At 44.3% G+C, this 21,250-nt stretch overlaps 1 protein-coding gene across 1 annotated transcript in view; it reads left to right on the top strand.

Moving 5' to 3' along the window:
* Positions 1 to 625: 625 nt before the first annotated feature.
* Plce1 (phospholipase C epsilon 1) overlaps positions 626 to 21,250 on the top strand; it is a 263,328-nt gene continuing 242,703 nt past the window's right edge. Inside the window, exon 1 of the mRNA XM_059258527.1 lies at positions 626 to 2,135. Within this exon, the coding sequence (XP_059114510.1) occupies positions 951 to 2,135 (1,185 nt within the window). The 5' untranslated portion in view covers positions 626 to 950. The remainder of the gene's footprint in view (positions 2,136 to 21,250) is intronic.

Here is a 21,250-nt window from a genome sequence, read left to right as displayed (position 1 = left end):
GTCCAGACAGACTGTTGGGTTCTGCTGCCTGGGCCTGGAGACTCTAAGCAGTGAGCTCAGCTCTTTACACTGCGCTCACTTCATTTCTCTCTTGATTCTGCTGTCAACATTCTTTTTGGACTGTTCACGGTGTGAAAACCATTATTTTTGTCTTTCTCTTTTTTTTTTTTTTTTTTTTTTTTTTTTTTTTTTTGCTTTTTCGAGACAGGGTTTCTCTGTGTAGCTTTGCGCCTTTCCTGGATCTCACTTGGTAGCCCAGGCTGGCCTCGAACTCACAGAGATCCACCTGGCTCTGCCTCCCGAGTGCTGGGATTAAAGGCGTGCGCCACCACCACCCGGCGTCTTTCTCTTTTCTTGCTTAGACTTTATTTAATGCACCAGGATAAATTGGATTCTTCATACTCTTCCATTGCCGCCGCCCCCCACCACCACCACTTCGGAAGCAGAAGTTTTGAATTGTCCAGCCAAAGTGATAAATGCTTAAAATATTAAAACTAACTTTTTGATTGTAAAACTCTGTCCTCGGAATTGACCTGTATTTTCTATTAACTAAAAATTATCAACTCCCTTTAAAAACCTATCTAATGCCATACATGTTTGATGTTATTTCTTTTCTTATAGGGAATAGAAAACATCCAAACTGGATTTTTAAAACATTGCACATTAACAATGAACCACAAGTCGCAAAATGTGATCCTGAACAAAATGCTTCTGAAAAATTAGCTTCGAGCAACAGAGGAACGAAAACTGACCTGCTGTTTTGAAACACTGGTCTAAAGCAAACTGTTCTAGTAGGAAATTTCAACTGGAAAGTTCTGTTTGGCTCTTAATATGAAAGGAACTGTCACCTTGTTTCTCCCAAAGACCAGGATTAGGTGAGATTATCTGCTATCTTGACATGGTCACCAGGGAAGGGAACCCAGTGGAGTAACTGAAGGACGCTGGTCAAAATGACTTCCGAAGAAATGGCAGCTTCCGTCCTCATCCCTGTGACTCAGAGGAAAGTGTCTTCCGCCCAGTCAGCAGTGGCAGAGGACAAGAGTGAAAAGGTCTCAGACGCTGGTGCTCCAAAGGCATGTGCCGACATGCAGAGTGGCCAGATCCCTCATACCATCTCACAGTGGAACAAACCTGAGGCCGAGCCTTCTAGAAGTGATTTGTTCAAGGTCCTCTCAATAGCAAGTGGGGAGATAATGAGTGATGAGAACCACAATGAAAAGTGCTGGGAGCAAAACCTACCGGATTCTGTGAGAAACCACGCCATGAACCACAGCAGCTCATTGCAAAGCCACCAGTGTGGCCTTCCTCAGAGCCAGCCTTGGGAAGCCTGTGACTCTGTCACCGAAGAGGACCTGCGTTTGCAAACTGGAATTTCTTCTCCCCTGGAAAGGAAGGCGTTCCCTGGACTTCAACTGGAAATGGATGACCCTCCTATGGATGTGAGCCCTTTGGGAAACGAGCCTGGAATCATGGAGACCAGCGGACCTCACCTTGACAGCAACATGGCAGTATTTCATTTCCGTTATGAAACTGACAGAACAATGTCGGACGCTTTTCATACCCTGTCAGAAAAATTAATTTTGGATGACTGTGCAAATTGTGTTACTCTTCCTGGGGGGCAGCCGAAGAAAAATTACACGGCTTGTAAACTAATGGAACCGACAAAAAACTGTGGCAGTAAGAACGGGCAACTACAGTGTGATCATTGCAGCTCGCTGCGTGACCAATACCTGTGCTTGGAAAGCTCCTGCCGGCAGCCCCACGTGCTCTGCTCAGGCGGGGGACTCTGCAGGGAGGGTTCTACTCCCAGTCCGCCGGCCAAGACTTTTCTGGGCCCTTTGGAGGAGTTCTCTGACAGTTGTGACGATGGAGACGATTTCTTTAAAAGCAAGAAGGAACGGTCCACTTTGTTAGTCAGAAGGTTTTGTAAAAATGACAGGGAAGTTAAGAGGTCTGTGTATACTGGGACAAGAGCGATTGTGAGAACCCTGCCTTCTGGCCACATCGGGCCAGCTGCTTGGAACCATGTTAATCAAAAGAGAGCAAGCCTCTTAGGGCCTTTTGGGGATTTAGTGGAACCTCTGTTGACAAGGCCATGTGGGAGCCAACGTCTGCCTGAAGCCCAGTGGTGTCTGGTAAGATTTTGTGTTTCTTTTATCACTTTTCCTCCCTTCCTTCATTTCCTCTTTAGGAGTTTTTAATATAGGGTCTTACTGCATAGGTCCCACATAGGCCTGGAACTTCCTATGTATATGGCCTAGCTTGTTCTTGAACTCATGACCCTCTTGACTTAGCCTCCTGAATCTTGAGATGACAGGTATGTGCACCTGTTTCTTTCTGTTATTTCATTAAACTTGGCTCTTTAAAAAAAATCTGAATTTTTATTGCTTTACTTAAAAGATAAAGCAAGATCTGTCAAAATACAGTTCTTAGAGGAATCATTTATAGTTATTGGGAAATAGATATTCCAATTGATAGGTCTCAGGTCTAAGTTGACTCTGCAGCAATATAGGTCACAAAATACACACATGCCTATGTAGGGAGTGGAGAAGTTAGAGATTTTCTGATGACAGAAAAATGCCTTTGTCCATTAGCTTTGGAGATGCATTCCCAAGTCTTTTTTTGTTCTGTGCGATCCACTGTGGCCTGTAGCTTTACAGGCGGAGTTTAAATCTTGAAGCTTCCACTTTATAGCCAAAGGTCTTTCCTTTCTTCTCTCTTAGACTGTGTGTGTGTGTGTGTGTGTGTGTGTGTGTGTGTGCGCGCGCGCGCGTGCGTGCGTGCGTGCGTGTGTGTGTGTGTGTGTGTGTGCCATGTACCCCTTCAATGAAGCCAATGTACTTAAAATAATACTTTAAATGCACCAAATGAAATAAAAAAACATTAATAATGGAGAAAATTGTGTTGACTTACATTTATGAGACACAAAATGGTTTGAAATTGTGAGATGGTAATTTAAATGCATCTTTATTGACACATGGACCATCATTACCTGGAAATGCGATAGCTAACTGAATTTCCAAGCAGTAAGGAATGTAAGAAGTGTGTGACTTGCTTGGGACTTCCTTAATTTCAGCGTTGTAAGCCTCATGTTCTAGGAAATCCCTTTAATCTGGGCCAATGGAGACAATTTGTCACCTTAAATAGCTATAATATTATAAAGTATCCACCACAACCATGCTATGATGTGAAAATGTGTTGTTTTTATCAGTGGCAAGATCAGTTACTTCTAATTCTATCTAGGTTTGTTGTAGCTGTTCATAATTAAGGAAATGCTAAATTTCAATATAAGGTTACTGAGAATATTAAATTTTTTTTATTCTTATCTAAGTTTCCAGGTCCTCTAGGAATCTAGATTTTTCTCTCTTTTACCACATACAACCAGGCGACTCACTCTGGGCCCAATCTGTACTGCTGAAGACAGAACCATGGACTTCACCCATTTCTTGCTTCTTTTTCTTCTTTTCTTTCTTGTGATAGAGTCTCATGTCGTCCAGGCTGGCCTTGAACTTCTGATTTTCCAGTTTCTACTAAGTGCTGGGATTACAGGGTTGCACCACCATGCCCTCCCCTATCACTTATTCTTACCCTTGCTAACCATTCCTACTTCCTTCAGCCATTCTCTATGGGAAATTGTTTCTAGAACTTTTCTTTTTTTTTAATTCTTTTTTTTATTTTATAATTTAATTCTACATATCAGCCAAAGATTCCCTTGTTCTCCCCCCCCCCTTTCCCCCAGCCCACCCCCCATTCCCATCTCCTCCAGGGCAAAGACTCCCCCAGGCAGGTCCAGTCCCCTCCTCCCAGGCTGAGCCAAGTGTCCCTGTATAAACCGCAGGTTCCAAACAGCCAGCTCATGCACTGAGGACAGGTCCCGGGCCCACTGCCTGGATGCCTCCCAAACACTTCAAGTTAATCAACTGTCTCATTTATCCAGAGGGCCTGATCCAGTTGGGGGCTCCTCGGCTATTGGTTCATAGTTCATGTGTTTCCATTCATTTGGCTCTTTGTCCCTGTGCTTTATCCAACCTTGGTCTCAACAATTCTCACTCATACAAACCCTCCTCTTTCTCGCCAATTGGACTCCCGGAGCTCCACCTGGGGGCCTAGAACTTTGCACATTTCGGTTCTTCACACTTCTTTTTATTAACCTGGTCCTCGATTGTTGTTGTTTGTTTTGCTCTTTTGGTGGGCCCGCCACTCAGCTCCCAAATAAATCACATGCACTGGGAGGCTTATTCTTAATTATGAATGACTGGCATTTGCTTGGCTTGTTTCTTGCCAGCTTTTCTTAACTTAAATTACCCTGTCTAGCTTGTGCCTCTGGGCTTTTCTAGGTCTCTTATTTCTGTAAATCTTACTCTGACTCTGTGGCGTGCTGCGTAGCTGGGTGGCTGGTCCTCCTCCTCCTCTTGCTCCTAGATCTCTCCCAGATTTCTCCTTCTATATATTCTCTCTGCCTGCCAGCCCCTCGTATCCTTTCTCCTGCCTTGCTATTGGCCGTTCAGATCTTTATTAGGCCATCAGGTGTTTTAGACAGGCACAGTAACACAGCTTCACAGAGGTAAACAAATGAAACATAAACAAAAGGAACACACCTTAAAATGATATTCCCCAACACTAGATCAATATTCTTTTTATTGAAATACAACTGGTGCATTTTTACCTTGGTTATCATCATTGATCAAGAAGGCTGACATTGTCCAAGGAGGGGCACACGGATTTCTCTGGGAAGGGGAAATAGAGGAGATCTCCTAGTTGGACTGGGACCAGGTGGGCATGGGAACTTGAGGGATCTGGTTGTGGGGTGGGCTGAGGAGGACAGTGCTGAGAGAGATGACTGGAAAGGGGAGCTTTACAGAGCTGGGTAGAAGCCTGATGCAAGGGAAACTCCCACAAGTCTACAAGGATGGCCCCAGCTAAGACTGCTGGCAGCAGTGGATGCTTAGCCTGAACACGCCATCCCCTGTGATTGGATTGGTGACTACCCCGGTTGTCTTTGGAGAGCCTCCATCCAGTGACTGATGGAGACAGATTCAGAGACCCACAGCCAAACACTGGACTATGCTCAGGGAGTCCTGCTGAGGAGAGGGAGGTGGGATTGTAGGAAACAGGTGATGGTCAGGAACATCGCAGGAAAACCCACAGAAACCACTAGCCTGGCTCATGGGAACTCACAACAGAGTCTGAACCAACAACCAGGGAGCCTGTGTAGGACCAACCTAGGCCCTCTGCATATATGTGACAGTTGTGTAGTTTGATCTATGTGTAGGACTCCCAGCCATGGGAGCAGGGGATGTCCCTGGTGCTTTGACTGGCTCTTGGGAACCTATTCCTCATGCTGGATTGCCTTGCCCAGCTGGAATACAGGGGGAAGTGCTTGGTCTTATGGCAGCTTGATATGCCATGCTTTGCTGGTGCCCATGGGGGTCTGCCCCTTTCTGAATGATTATGGAGGAGGGTTGGATTGGGAGGAGCAGAGGGGAAGAGGTGGGAGGGAGAGAGTGAGAGAGGAGGGAGGGGATGCTACGGTTGGGATATAATTAAAAAAAAAAAAGCTGATATTTATCAAGCATTTAACACTTTCCATGACTGATGTCAGCCTGTGACGCTGATGTGATCATTAACCTCATTGTGTTGCTAAGAAAACTGTTTCTTGGAATCCTTGTAACTTGGTATTGGTTACTTCTTTATTGCTGTGGTGAGACACCATGACCAAGGCAACTTACAGAAGAGAGAATTTATCGGGCTTAAGTTACAAAGGGCGAGTCCACGGCCATTGTGGTGGGAAGCATGGCGATAGGGTGGCAGGTATGGCTCTGGAGCAGTAGCCAAGAGCTTACATTTTGATCCACAAGCAGGAGGCCGAGTGAGAGCTAACTGGGAATGGCATAGGCTTTTGAAACCTCAAAGCCAACCCCAGTGACACACCTCCTCCAACAAGTCCACACCTCCTAATCCTTCCCAAACAGTTCTACCAACCATTCAAATAGATGAGCCTATGGGAGCCGTTCTTCTTCAAACCAGCACACCTGTCCAAGCTCACATAGCTAGTAAATGACATCACTAGAACTGTCATCCAGGCTGTTTGCACTGTGGTGGTTTCTTTTCAACCAGACAGAAAACTGGGAGTAGCCTTTCTCCCCCCCCCTCTCTCTCTCTTTGAGACAGGGTCTCTGTATGAGTCCTAACTGGCTATCCTTGAGCTTGCTATGTAGACTAGGCTTGCCTCAAATTCACAGAGATTCCCCTGCCTCTGCCTCCCAAGTGCTGGGATTAAAGGTGTCCGCCACTATGCCCTGCCCAGGAGTAGACTTTTAAATGAACCAGATACTCCCATTCATTTCAGTGTCTGCTGATGGGATCATCCCACTCACTCTCCATTGTTTGTGGTATTTCAGACTTGGCCGTATTATGCTGATTACAATCATGAACCCATATTATAGTGCTCAGATCCCACCAAGACCCTTTCAGTCAGAGTCTCAGACTTGGACACATGGTGAACATTTTTTTTTCCAAAGTTCTCTTGGAGATTTTGAGTTCTGGGGAACCACCGGCTGGCAGTTTAAACTGAGTGCTTTGCCCTTATTTATTTATTTTTTTGATCTATACCTATGGAAAGTATTTGTTCTGCCATACAAATCCAGATAGTGCTGGGGCCCTTGGGAGCGTTAGGGATCTTGTCTGACCAAGGGAAGGCTCTCTGTGTTTGTTGTCCATTCACCACAGCCAGAGTACAGGTTCATTTTATATCTCTTCCCGGAACCCCACATGAAACCTGAGTCAAAGCAAGATGCTCAATACAGAGTGGCCTGTCCTGCCCTGCACGCTGAAGACTCACCCCTCAGCTCTCCACCACGAGGCTGCTGCTGGGGACAGCATGCTACCTCATTTGAAAGGATATAGATTTCTAAAATCATGCACAGTTGAGAGCACATTAGAAATTTCAGGATAGCAAGTGAATACAAAGGGATTGCTGTAATAGCTTCCGAAAGAGGCTTGTGTGGGGTGTGAGTTTGAGGATGATTATCAGAATGACTGTGCTTCCTTCAGGCTCCCTACACCCTGAAGCTGTTGGGCATTAGCTTCTAAACACCTTCCCTTGTCAGGCTGGTTAGTTTACAGAGGAAAAGAGCTGTGAGATGAGGCAAACTGTCTCCTCCCTGCTCAGTCTCTGGAGGCTAGGAGCAGTCACCACAGCTCAATTAGAGTGGGCCTCAGGACCTGCTCTTCCCTTTGTCTCAACTGCCTTTTGGAGGCTGTGGGCATTTTTTTTTTTTTTTTTTTTTTGTTCGCCACTTATGGTATAGCTTGGGATGGGCTGACGGTCCTGTCCTTTATAGGGAGGCTTCTGTAAAGGAAAGCCTTTTTTCAACACACACGCCACACTGTGTCAGAAAGTCACTGGTCCTAAACTATAGCCTTCTCTACATCTTGCTTTTTAGTTTAGTGTCTGGCGGAAATGCTTAGCAATTTGGCACAGCTGAATTATATTCCCTTGCCTCGGGTCTTGTGAATTACTCCCTTCATCTGAAAGCATGGCACTCCACGGTACACTCCCATTCTGTTTTCTGATTGTTTCATGAGCCTGGTTGCTCAGTCAGGTTGTAAACTTACAAAGGGCAGGGACAGAGCCCTATGCTTTTTTCCCCTCTGAATAACAATGCAAGCATAATGCCAGATGCATAGAAAACAAGATCAATGACATGGTTGGAAACAGACTCTGGAGGTAACCCAAATTTAAATTATGGCTTGGGATCCAAGAGTGATTGACAGGTCAATCTCCTTGCTCCTAATTACCTTTTATGTAAACCAGGCATAAAGGCACCATTGTGGGCCCCTCTACAGTGAGATGCTATCTATTCTTCATACGGTGCTGACATCAGTGAGTGTGCCTGTCCTCCCGACCTTGAATTTTCTGCTTGTTGGTGGACTCCTTCCCACCCTGCCATGCTCTTTGGTGGCCTCGCAGGGACGTTTACACCAGTATGAATTCTAATGTTCGGCTTACCCTCCATATCTACAAGCTTTGCATTCACGAACTCCATTTGATGCAGATTTAAAGTATCTGAACAAATTTGCTAGGATTGTTATTTGGTGATAGAGAGCTTGCCTATCACATATAAAGCCCTGGGTTTAAACCCCAGGAACCACTTCCTCCATCCTAGCCACAACATTTAGCCAGGTTTGGCGGCATAGACCTATAATCTCAACTGTTCGGGAGCCTGAGGCAGAAATATTGAAAGTTCAAGGCCACTTAGTGAGACTCTGTGTCAAAATAAATTCAAAAAAGTCTGAGGATATAGCATGTGTGAGGCCCTAGGTTCAGTTCCAAGTAATACACACACACACACACACACACACACACACACATACACACACACACTCACACACACACACACCCCTGTTAGAAGCATCTACAGCTGGTTTTTCTTGTCATTATTCCCCACACAACACAGCACAACAATTCAAAGTATATGCAGGGATGAACAGGTAGCACACAAATACTATACAATTTTATCTAAAGGACTCGAATATCTGCAGTTTTGAGTTTCCATGGGGGTCCAAGGAACAACTGTATTATCTTAGTCTATAACACGACACCCCAGTCCTTCCTATGCATTGCAGGCTTGTGTTATTCATCTAATTAGTTCTTTGGTATTACATTTTTACTTTTTTCCTCCTGGGTGTGTTGATTAGAACAGTCCAGTGGATTTATATTTTCACAGCTGTGTGGAGAGAATAGGTTTGGATGAAGACATTAATGAGGATTCATGCTTGCTGACTAACCAGATTGTTAGCCTCCTCCTCCTTGTAAAACATTAAAGCACATCCCCCATCCAGTCCCATGTATACTCCCTCCTGTTCTAAATCTATTGGCTCAACAAAGTGGAGTCTTTGGCAAATGGCTAAAGTCTGCAGGGTAAAGATTTAACTAAGAGTGTTCATCCCTTTAAAAACAAACATCTCCCTGTCTGAATCTTGGGGCGTTCAAAGCCTAGAGTTATCTTACAGGTGGATTTGAGCGCAGAAAGTGCCAGCTTTTGTCTTGACATACTTGCCTGTGTTACCTAGCTCTACTCAGTAGCAGTGGAAGGGGAACTGGGTGGCCAAGGCAGAAACATCGCCAGCTCCTGGGCTAGCTAGCACTTCAAGGATTTCCCATCTTTGACCCTTAAGAGGGTTCACTCTGCATGAACACGTACGGCAAAGCAGAGGAGATTTGTGTTGAATTTTAAAAAGAACAGGAAATAATTTAAGATTTTATATGGGAATATAACTCACTTTTACAAATTCTGAGTAGAAAAACTGTAAATAAAAACGATGAGCACAGCAAGCTTCTGTGACTGCTCTGCCTCTTCCTAAAATGCTGGCTCTTTACTGCTAAGCTCAGATCATTAAGGGGCAATGATGAGTTGAGCAGTAGTTCCTGTGTGTGTGTGTGTGTGTGTGTGTGTGTGTGTGTGTGTGTGAGAGAGAGAGAGAGAGAGAGAGAGAGAGAGAGAGAGAGAGAGAAGAGAGGTGTGTGTGTGTGTGTGTGTGTGTGTGTGAGAGAGAGAGAGAGAGAGAGAGAGAGAGAGAGAGAGAGAGAGAGAAGAGAGAAGAGGGGTGTGTGTGTGTGTGTGTGTGTGTGTGTGTGTGTGTGTGTGTGTGTGCTGGAAATTGAACCTATGACCCTCTGCTTGCTAGGCAAGCACTCTACCTCTGAACTGTTTTCCCTTTCAAACGGAGCTGAACCAAACCTCAGGAAAAAGCTAATGCCTCTGCTGTGTGACCCACTGGTAATAAATTCATGTTCTAAGCTGTAACTCGTACAAATGACCCAATCCTTTGAGCCTCACTGTCCAGCCTAAGAGGTACCTTTGAAACAGCAACAAGGCTTTGTTTTCTGCTTTCAGCATTTGGTTGCCCTGGAGATCAGTGACAATTTGAACCTTGAAATAATTAAAATTTCATTGGGTGCTTAGACTAAAGCTGGAAGCCAGTGCCTGGTGAGCTGCCTGGCGGCTTCTTCCTTTACTGGGGCCTCAGCAACATTTATGACATGGGATTTGGGAGAAGCTGCCCTTTCCTGCTGATTGCTCTGAGAGAGAGTGGGCTCCACCAGCTCTGTACAGTGCAGTTATATCCAGTGCATCAGTGATGAGCAGCCTGAGACCAGCTACACACCATCGTGATTGAATGGCTGACCTGGGACAGCGTCAATCCATCTTTCCTGTCTCTGTACTTATCCTAGCTCTTTGGCTTAGGATCTGATGGGAGGTAGAATGAAAAACCTTTCACTTGAACTCTGGTTTGAGATATATGCATTTCTGGCTACTACTACTCTATGACAGCCTTGGGACAACGTCAGCATTAGGACTCCCCCCACCCCTTTCCTGCATAAATGGAGATATCAGCTTCAGAGACCTGTCTTTTAGAAGGGCCATATATCTGTGGCCTGAAAATAATCAGAGCCAGTGGGCAAGGACATGCCATCAGGTAAAGACCTGATCTCATCCTTGCCCTGTGTTTTACAGGACAGAACCTCAGGATGCCCATGGAATGATTGCCATAGTCATGAGCAGTGAGAGTTTCCCTCTCTGGGGACATGCAGACAGTAGACAGTGGGGCTCAGAGACATCTTGGGGTGATGGGGAGGTTTCTACTCTGGTGATCAAGTGATTCATCATTCAGGGACTTGAAGCATCATTTGCAGGGCTAGGTGTGACCATCCTCTGCCCTCCATGACTAGACTAACTGGTGGCTTGGTCCTCTCTGAAAAGCTGTTCTCAGATGGGGGTGCTGACTCATGCTCTGGCCCTCAAAAGCCCCAAGACACCCACGTGATGCTCCTTTTGGTGCTCTGCATGCATGGAGAGCTCAAGAGTGCAACTCCTAACTCTTATACTTGGTCCCTGCTTTGAGCTCTAACCCCTTCCCTTGTGAAGGCTCTCGCCCCTCAAACCTTCAGAAAGCTCAGCAGAAAACCTCCCCAGCCTTCAGCAATACGAAGATCTGCAGGTCTCTCAGGGATGGGAAGTGCCCTTTCTCCTTTGAAGCACCAACCATATCTCCTTGTTTGAGGGAAGGGGTGCTCAGATGTCTTCTCTTTTTAAATATCCTTGTTTAGATACAGTTTACCCATTTGTACTCACCCCCACCCCCACCCCCAGCCTCCTCTTTAACCCTATTCATCCACTATTCTTTCTTTCTGTCTCTACAGAATACACTATTATGAATTTTCATACACTTGGACTTACAGGGTACATGATATTTGGGGAATGGCTTAATTCACTTAGCTTTAGCATTTTCAGGCCCGTCTCTCAGGCCTATATACACTATCTACACTATAGCATGTATTAGTGCTCCATAATTTTTATTGTGTAATTAGATTCCATTGTGTTGTGTTTAGCCCCTCATCAGGCTTTTTCTACTCTAAGGCTATGATGAGTAGTGCTTCTGTGAACCTGTTTTTTTCTTTGAAGGGCTAGGGATTGAACTCAGGGCCTTTTACTTGCCAGGCAGATGCTCTGCCACTGAACTGTACTCCCATGCCTGTGAACATTCAAACACAGGCTTTTGTGAGAACACACATTTCCTGTTCTTGTCAGTATACACCTAGGCATGGTAGCTGGGGCCTAGACCTATGCATTTGATCTTTCCAGGAGTCGCCAGAGAGTTTCTCCAAACATCTGCCTCATCCCCACAGCGTCTCCACATCCCGAGCAGTGTTTGTTATTGTCTCTGTCTTTGTGTATAGCCGTCCTACTTGGATGTGAAGTGATAATTTCATTATAACTTTTCTTTGCACTTTCCTAATAGCTAATAGCTCTGAGCTTTTTCTCATGTGCTCATTGGCTTTTTGCGTTTCTCTGGAGAAATGTCTAGTCAGCGTTTCTCTGGAGAAATGTCTAGTCAAATCCTGGGACTGAACCCAGAGCCTTGCACGTGCTAGGCAAGTACTCAACCACTGAACCACCCCGGCTTCTTTGTCCATTTTAAAGTTGAGTTCTCTTTCGTTATGAGTTCTTTATATCTTGTGGATATAAGTCCATGATCAGCTATATGATTTACTATATATATTTGATAAGGGTATAGATGTAATGAATGAAGGTTGAAAAAGTGGCCAAGATGGTTTAGAGCTTTAATATTTATCCAGTGAAACTTGTTAAAGATTTCCTTTGGACATCAGTTTATTTCTTCTCTTTCTTGATCTTTCTCACGTCACTCTGCAAGTAACAGTTTTAATTATGAGTGATTTTCCATAATCTTACCTGCCCCCTAGACTATCCTTAAGTCCACTTTGCACAACTTTTCATTCTCTTCTCCACAGTCGCCCTCAGCTTTTTATTACACGGATCATTTTTCTTGTTAAACAAATTGTGTTTCCCAGAGGAATGGCTGGGAATCATAGTTTCAGCGTGCCAATGGGCACACCACCAGAAGGGCATCACAACGGCTCAGGTGGAGGTTGCTGCTTCATGATACAGTACTCGGTTATGTACAGGTGCCAGCCAACCTAGAACTGTGGTGAGCCAAGTAAGGTGTCCAGGGTGCAAAATTTAAGGAGGCACTATGCTCTCAGGTCTCCCAGGTGGCAACCTTATACTCACCAGCGACTGCCTCCTTAAATTCTGAATGCTGAGCAGCTCAAGTGTCTCACTTTGGTCCCAGCCCTGGGCACAAAAAGGGTTTAAGAAAGCCTGTGGCTTAGGTACCTATATCATCTTCTTTGTTCAAGATTGGTCTCCACAGGGTCCCATAAGCCTTGGCAAGGATAGTCTTAAAACACACACTCATAGGAGTGGCTCTTGCATTTTTTAAAGGTTGGAAAAAAAAAAAAAAACTCAAGAAGACTATTTCCCAGCAAGTGAAAATTCTATGAGACTCAAGTGTGGGTGCCGTAAAGGTTTTAATAAAGGTTTTGGAATGCAGCCACCCCCATTCTTTTCCACATTGTCTACAGCTGCTTTCACACCGGAACAGGGGAGCTTGGGTGCTGCAAAGGCAAAAGCAGCCTTTGTTCTGTGGCCTTTTACAGCAGAAATTTGTCCTTTCTGGCTAAGAGACTCCTCTACACCTGGCCAACTCCTTGGGGCCTGAGTTTTGTGTCACATCCTCCCAGGGGTCTGCTGAGCCAGCCCCTCCCCCACCCTGCACCCTGGTCTAGAGTTTCTCTGGTAGTCAGTGCTCTTGAATGTCTCTGTAAATTACAAATGGAGAGACATGGTTTCTACCGGCTCCTGCTCTCGCTGTCTCCTCCCCAGGCCGGCTGCAGGCTTGTTAACCAGCCTCCTCTTGACAAAGCCAGCAAAGCAGCTCATTTTGTGCTCTGCCTAGAGCAGAGTTGGGATTTTTCCACTGAAGTTCAAAGGCATCTTTTTCAGGCCCATGAACCCAGACATCATGCTCTCACCTCTTCAGACTTGGCCAGAGAGACAAAGAAGGGTCATGTTCGCATCTCTTTGTCTCTGGCTGCTTTTCTCAGCTGGCTGTAAAAACCCCGGGAGGCTTTCCAGAGGTGGAGACAGAGAAAAGGATCCTCCTTCTAAAGTTCTGTTTCTGCCCTTCAGACAAACAGGCAGACAGACAGACAGACACACATGTACACACACACACACACACACACACACACACACACACACACACACACACACACTGCCCTTACAGGGCAGTTTCTGCATGGGCCAGAAGAAATCCTGCTTTGAGGGCAAGGGACAACACACTGTGATTTTACGTGGGAAGACCATTCTTGGAGTTTGAGAGGTGTCTGGCCAGTTTCTTAGATTGTCTGACCCGGTTACTCTTGACAATAGCCTCTCCTGAAAAGACCCAAGACCAGTTCCACTTCGGCCATTAGCTGCTGAGTGCTCTTTAAGGAAGTCACTTCCTTTACGGAAGGGCCTGAGATTTTGTTTACATTGAGTATAAGAAGTGAAGGCAGCCATATGTGCATTGACTCCTGGTTGTCAGAAACCCTGAATACAATTGGCATGTGTAATTTAACGTGTCATAAGTTACACATGCGCTCCTGACTCCAGAAGCCCATCAGCCTATGGCGTCTCACTTAAGTCCCAACCCTGAGTTTGGGGTAGAGAGAATATTCTGCTTCCTTCTCCAGCATCACCTTGAGGGTTGACTGGAGTGAGTCGTGTCCCTCCCTGACAACTGGTGAAGTCCATGTGTCTCCAAGTGCACATATTCTGCTTCTCTCTCCAGCATCACCTTGAGGGCTGACTGAAGTGAGTCTTGTCCCTCCCTGACAACTGGAGAAGTCCATGTGTTTATCATGGGCCCAGTCTCCAAGTGCACATATGCAGTAAAAAGCAAACATTCCAGATGTGGTGGAACAAGTCTGGGATCTCACCACTTTCAGGAGAGTTTGAGGCCTGGGCTACATAATGAGACCCTGTCTAAAGAAACCCAAACACCAAAAAAAAAAAAAAAAAAAAAAGCAAGCAGGCAAAGGCAAACATTTGCTGGATGATGGTAATTTCTCTCTCTCTCTGTGTGTGTGTGTGTGTGTGTGTGTGTGTGTGTGTGTGTGTGTATGTGTGAGCTATCTTTTTCACTGTCATAATGATTGTCTACAGGGCAGAGAGATTATCAACATTCTCACTGAATACTCAGAACAAGAAGTGACTCCGTCCCAGGTCTGACTGCCTCTGAAGTTCAAGTCCACAGCCTCTCCTCAGAAGTTCCTCTAGAAAGTTCTGATGCAACTCACCCCTCTAACTTGGCAGGGGCTCTGCTCTCTTATTAAATGTGCAAATGCTGAGCTAGACAAGACCAGGAGATCTTTCCTTAAATGTGAGCTGGGTGTGACCTTTGGATGAGATGGGAGAGTGGGGAACAATACCAATTCTTAATGTGAGGGGCGTGTTGGCTATTGAAACGGCTGGGCTTTCTTTTTATGACTCAGCCAGCAAGGGGAGGAAACCAAGCCCAGGGCTTGATTTTTTTTTCTAGATTGCTGTAATTTAGAAGTAAAGTGCATTTACCACATTTTATAAGTAAGTGAGCAGGAACAATGTCCAAAGCAAACTGCACACACATCTAAGTCTGAATCCATAGCTTCTTCATGGTCACGCTGAAATACCCATGAATGCTGGGAACTTAATTGAGAACTTTGCCATTTGAAAGTTTTCCAGGATCTCTAAGAGTTCTGACCAACTGGCCTGGGCACAGGAACATGACTCGGTCGCTTCTCTTTGCAAAGTCATGCCTTTCCGATGAGCTTGTCACCGCCTTCATTTACAAGGTCGTGAGGCAAGAGAAAGGCTGGAGCTGGCTGTGTACTCAGGCAGCTGGCCAGCATTAGAAAAGTCTCCATGCAGGGTGACTCTCCTCCTCTCATTTCATGGAGAGTGTGGCACACTAAAGACAGGGACACAAAACGTCTGCAGAGGCGTAAAGTCAATCCTGTCACAGCTGGCTTGCCTTTCGTGTTGGAAGTGTGGAGTCAATCTTGCTCCCAAGCCCTATGAAGAGGTTCTCTTTTCATGGCATTGGTCTGAATGAATAGTTTCAATTCTAGCTTGAGATTAGAGAACCTTGATCATCAACGCCTGCTTGGTCTCACCCCTATATTTTAATAAGGAATCAGACCTTGTAAGTCTTGTAAATCAGACCTTACCTTTGTAAGCAGACCTTGCTGAGTAGCTTAGCTTTAGAGAGATTTAGCACCAAATTATAAATGGTGACACTTTAATAGTGAGTGTAACGTGCCTCGAGAGCCAGCGTGTAGGAGTTTGGCAGCTGGAAAGCCCCGTGGCTTCAGATTTTCCAAATTGTGAACCCTTCCATCAACTAGGAACTCCTTAGCCTTGAAAATTTCTCCTCAAGAGCAAGGGAAAAGTTCATCTGAGTTCTAAATTGTTTAATAGAAAATGCATTATTTTTCTCTTTACTGAGACTTGGGTTTTAGGCCCTGGGTGAGGTCACCAGCTAGTTCTCCTTTTAATGGCCATACACCCAACATGGGCACCATGATGGTGGTGTAGCAGATATTTTTGTGAAGCAAATGCCATTATTATGGAGACCATATTTTCCAAATTAAAAAATAAAAGGAACTTTTTTTAAAGGAACTTCTTATTCAGAGGAAAGAAAAAAGAATACTTGAAATTAAGAATGACCTAGAAAATCCAGAACAAGTAGTTTCAGTAGCTTCTAATAACATGAGGGGGTCGGAATGTGAGTAAATCATTGTAAGTATAATTCATTAGAAACATCAGGTATAGCTTGGACTGGTGGGTCATGCCTCTGTTTCCAGTTCTTGGGAGGCTGATACAAGAAAATTTCCAGTTCTGAATTACAGAGTAAGATGCTGTTAAAACAAACAAACAAACAAACAAACAAACAAAAAACCAGCTACCCTAAGCTGAGTATTGGTGTCAGGACAACTGTGCTGTGAAGATGTCAGCAACAACCTCAGTGAGTGTTACCAGTTTTCTGTGTTTGTGGTTCTGCCAAATCCATTTAGCAGCTACCATGTTTAGGAAATGTGAAAATAATGAAATGGATAGAGTACATCTATGAAGGTATATTCTACTAACTCAGGGGTGTCTTGTTCTTTAGGATCACCGTCAGAGGCTGCCCCGTTTCTGTTTAGGCTATCAGTAAGCAAAACATCTTCATCTTCTTGGGTTGGGGTGAGATTTTGTAAATAGGCTATTCCATCATGCAGGATAACATTGGCTTGGTCAGATCATCATTACAGTGTCTTTAAAGGATGGGGTTGGTTGTGTTGGGGTATCTTACCAACTGGTTGGAGGTGAAAGGGGAGCTGTGGAGGTGTTCTGAGCAAAGGTTAAATGGTAAGTTCTGTATACAATGTGAACTTCAGTACAAGCCTGGCCACAGCTTCCCAGTCTTGCCTATTAATTTTCTTTGATGGACAGTCCAAAGACAGCTCCAATCCAATAATACACCTTTGGCTTAGACTGGGGACACTTTGGAATTTAGCCCCATTTCCCTGACCTCTGTTGGCTGGGTACCTCTGCACAGGACACAATACGTCTCACCATACATGGTCATGCTGGGTAGCACCACCTGGAATAGACTTAGAAAAGCTGCCAAAGCCAAAGGCTACAGCTGCATTTCTCCTGGTTTCAACTCTTCCATGCTCAGCACAGTGGATTCCATTGAGAGGCAGTGGCCCAAAATAGAAAGAAATTCAATTGGCTCAGCACCTGCTTTTCTAGGTAAATATAAAACAAGTGTTTAATAACTACAACCTATAGAATGTTTTTAGCTGAAGGCCATCTTCCATAAACTTAATCAACTCCTCATTTTATTTTCATTTTTTATTACTATATGTTTAATGCCCAAAGTGATGTGTTTCATTATATTTCTATAACACAAGAACTATTCCGTCACTGAATTCACTCATTGCCCTTTCTTGTCCCCTCTCCCCCTGCTCTTTCACTGTCTGTCTCCTTTTTACGTACCTGTCCCTCACGCTCCCTAAATTTTGCTGTTTTAATTTTTCATTAACTTATCTTTATTAATTTTTAAGTTATATACAATGTCTCCCCTGAAATTTAACATGAGAGAAAACATATGGAATGTGTCTTTGTCAGGCGGGCCTGTTTCGTTTAACATGATGAGGTCCAGTTGCTTGCATTTTCCTGTAAACGACACAATTTTGTTCCTCTTTATTCCAGCTGCTCATTTTACGGGTGGATAGGGCGCCGGTCAGGTGAAGTGACTTGACGGAGTTTACATCACCAGTCCTGGAGAAACCCGGAATTAGAATCTGGGTCTCCATATGCTATCTCCTCAGCTCTAGAAGTAGGATGAGATTATGATTTTTAATGCCATCTGCCACATGGTAGATGCTCTGTTTGTGTCAGCAAGTTCCAAACTTCACAACTTTAGGACTCCTGGGGTACATAGATTCCTATTCACAGCATCAGCCAGGGAAGAGTTCACTGTGGGCTACTGTGGGGGCAGTGGCTCTCTCCTGTTTCTTCCCTTCTTTTCCAGAGCATCGGTAGCCTTGGTTGGCACATCGTTTGTCAGATCTGTCCTGCTTTTTCTGGTTCATTCTGGCTTTTACAGCATATCCTACCTTCATGAGATTTTTTTTGGGGGGTTTGGGGGTGGAGGATGTTTGTTTTGAGTATTTTTGTAATAGGCTTGTATGTATCGCAGACTGGCCTAGAATTTGCTTTGTAGCTAAGGATGACCTTGAACTTCTTATCTTCCCGCCTCTACTTCCCCAGTGATGAACCATAGGCAGAGGCTGCCACACCTTCCTTTTTGTGGTGCTGGGGATCAAACCCAAGGCTTTGTGCCTGGGTAGGCAGGCACTAGTTAACCGACCCCGGCCTCAGCTCCCGCCCTCTGTGCTTTGCAGGGCTGGCTCATCTCCTTGAAGTAACGTGGTCAGTGCTTTAAGTACTTGGAGATGTCCTTTAATCGGAGTGTAGCTGGGTTTTGTGAGTTCATTTCTCCCCTAGTCTAGTCTCTTTCCATCCTTCCCTTGGCAGTTACTGCTCTCTGGCTGATGACTGCAGTTCTACAAAGCATGTAAAACAGCCGAAGGGATCCCTCCCAACCTCTCAAGAGGCTATTTCCCCTGTTCTTTTTCTATTATTTATGAGAAGCAGAGCCAAATGTGAGACACAGCCCAGCGGGAGGGGCTAGACCTGGCCCAGGAAGAGCTAGGATTGTCTGGGCTGCGAAAAATGGAGCCAGGAATCCAGGCTCATGAGACAGCACCAGAAGGGCCCTTGAGACCATTGAGTTTAACCTTTCATCTTGGAGAGAAGGAAACTGAGGCTGAGAGCAAGACAAAATAGTCTTGTCCAGGTCTGGTCAAGAGTCATTTTGGGAGCCAAGACTGGTACCCTGTTTGATCTCAAGCCAGCTGCCTATTCTGGATAAAAATACCAAAAACCAAGAGTGTGTGCAGCTGAAGTGATGTTATTTAGAGCTCGAAGTTGCATAGTGTTTAAGACTGTAAGCTATAAGCTTGGAAGCTAATATGCTTAGGTTCAAATTCTGACCTGGCCCTTAACAGCTCTGTGATCTAGTACAGATTTCTTAATCTCTCTATCTCAGTTTACTTCTAAGTGGGGATCATCATTTAACTCTCTTGTAAGGTTTTTGGAAGGAAATAGATTTTTATATGTTAAATGTTAACATCTGTTTACAAAAGTGTTTTTAAATTTTTAAGCATCTATTGTAACATCTGGCATGGTGTGAACGCTTTCCTCTGGTTCTGGAGCTCAGTTTGAACCACAAGACTGGGTCACTTCCCAGTAAACCGTTTTCTCTAGGGGGTTCCCTGAGGGAGTAACATAAATTGTTGTAGGTAGTCTCTAAGCACTCTAAGAGCCTTGAGAGAGCTGGTATGGTCTGAGAAAGCTTTCTGGAGAAGATGGGGTACCAGCTCTTATCTGAAGCCAGAACTGTTTCTCTTCCACCAGGAGAAGTCCGAGTGTCCCAACCACGAGAAAAGCCTCTTGGTGGGAGCAAGTCCATGTGGCTGATTCTGATTTCAGAGGCCCTTTGCCATTCCATATTAGCCATTTCTTTCCCTCCTCCACTTTTTACTACCTCACATAAAATTTAAGTGATGCAATTACTGCCAATAGAACAGGAATTTTCCTGTTTTGTTTTTGAGCACCTATTATAAAACTCCCCTTCTGCACTTGCAAAAAGTTGTTTACAAGTTCTGTTGATGTGAGGCAGCAGGCAGCTCCACTGTTTATGTAGTTGGTGATTTTCACTAATGACATAAGCAAATTCCCATAAGCTTACTGCCCTAAGCAAAGCTGGACCTCGGCAAGTCCGCATCTAGACATATGGGTCTCCTCTCTTGGCCACCCAAACATCGGCCTGCCTCTCCCATCCCAGGAACCGCTGTGTGAGGCTTGTTTCTCTTACTTCCTTACTGTCCTAATCAAGGAGTTTTATCCACTGGTACTGTTGGGAACAATATATTTGTAATGCATGCCACTGAAGTAATGCTTCAAAGGTCTTCATTTTTATTTTATTTCAACCCCCAAAACTATAGATATTTTATTTTAGTTGCTTTTAACTTTATATAAGGACAGAGGGCATGCCATCTTTTAGGATTTTTTTAAGCACGTTATATTTCTATTTGATGTACACTGCTCTATATTGCTGTAGTCATTTGTTTGTGTGAATACATCAGTTTCCACACGTAATTTCTAGCTGATGAATATTTAGATATTTTTATAGATGTAAGCCCTTCTTCCATGAACATTTTTTAATATATTGCTTGTTATGTAGGCCCCCAATTTTCTCTTCTCAGGGCATTGAACTTGTTGAAACATGGGGTATGGGGGTACTGGGAGATGTCAGTGACCTGTTTTCTAACATTGTTGTACCACTCACCCTTGTCCTCTCCAGCGATGGAGGAAAGAGATGGCCAGTAACCTCTCTGACAGGTGATGCTTTCCAAACTGTTATTTTGCCAAACAGTTTGAGAAGTATTTCTCTATGGTTGATTTGATCAGCATTACCATATCTTCATGTGTGTTCTTTCTTGGGTGAAATGCCTCAACTATTTGGCCCATTTTCTGTTGGTGCTATGTTCCTTACTGATTTTTTATGGTTTAAATAATATACATTCCTAGTATTGTCTGTTTTTGTTTGCACAGATTACTAATATTTTCTCAGTTTTGGTTGTGTTTTTCTATTTTATCTTTTACTTTTTTTGAGATTATAATTATATCATTTCCCCTTTCCCTTACTTCCTTCCAAACCCTCCCATATACCCTTCCTTGCTCTCTTTCGAATTTATGGCCTCTCTTTTCATTAATATACATATATGCAGATGCATATGTATTCCTAAACATGTAAATGCAGCCTTGTCAGTTTGTATAATGTCACTTGTATGTATGTTTTCAGGGCTGACTATTTGGTATTGGGTAACCAATTAGTGTACTCTTACCCTTTACAAAGAACTTCAGGCAACTAAGGAATGCTGAGATCAAGAAAAATAGTCTTTTCTTTTTTGTAAAATTTATTTTGCTATGATTCTTAATGTCTATACTCAAACTCATCACAATTTGCTTTATGAGCAAAAGACAAAAACCAAAACCACAGCTACAACGAACAAAGTGAGGCAAGTGTGAATCACAGTGGGGCCCCAAGTTTGGAGAGATGCGTTTGAGAATTCAGCAAGCAAGCTGGGAGGCGATGTGCATATGGCAGCTGAGTGTTTATGCTGCTCGATAGCATATGCTGCCTCAGAAACACCATGCTACATGGGAACCATACACATCTTCTT

The sequence above is a fragment of the Peromyscus eremicus genome, chromosome 1, assembly GCF_949786415.1.
Source record: "Peromyscus eremicus chromosome 1, PerEre_H2_v1, whole genome shotgun sequence".
In the NCBI taxonomy this organism is placed as follows: Eukaryota; Metazoa; Chordata; class Mammalia; order Rodentia; family Cricetidae; genus Peromyscus; species Peromyscus eremicus.
Note: the sequence above shows the minus strand (reverse complement) of the source record. Positions and strands in the feature narration are given on the sequence as shown.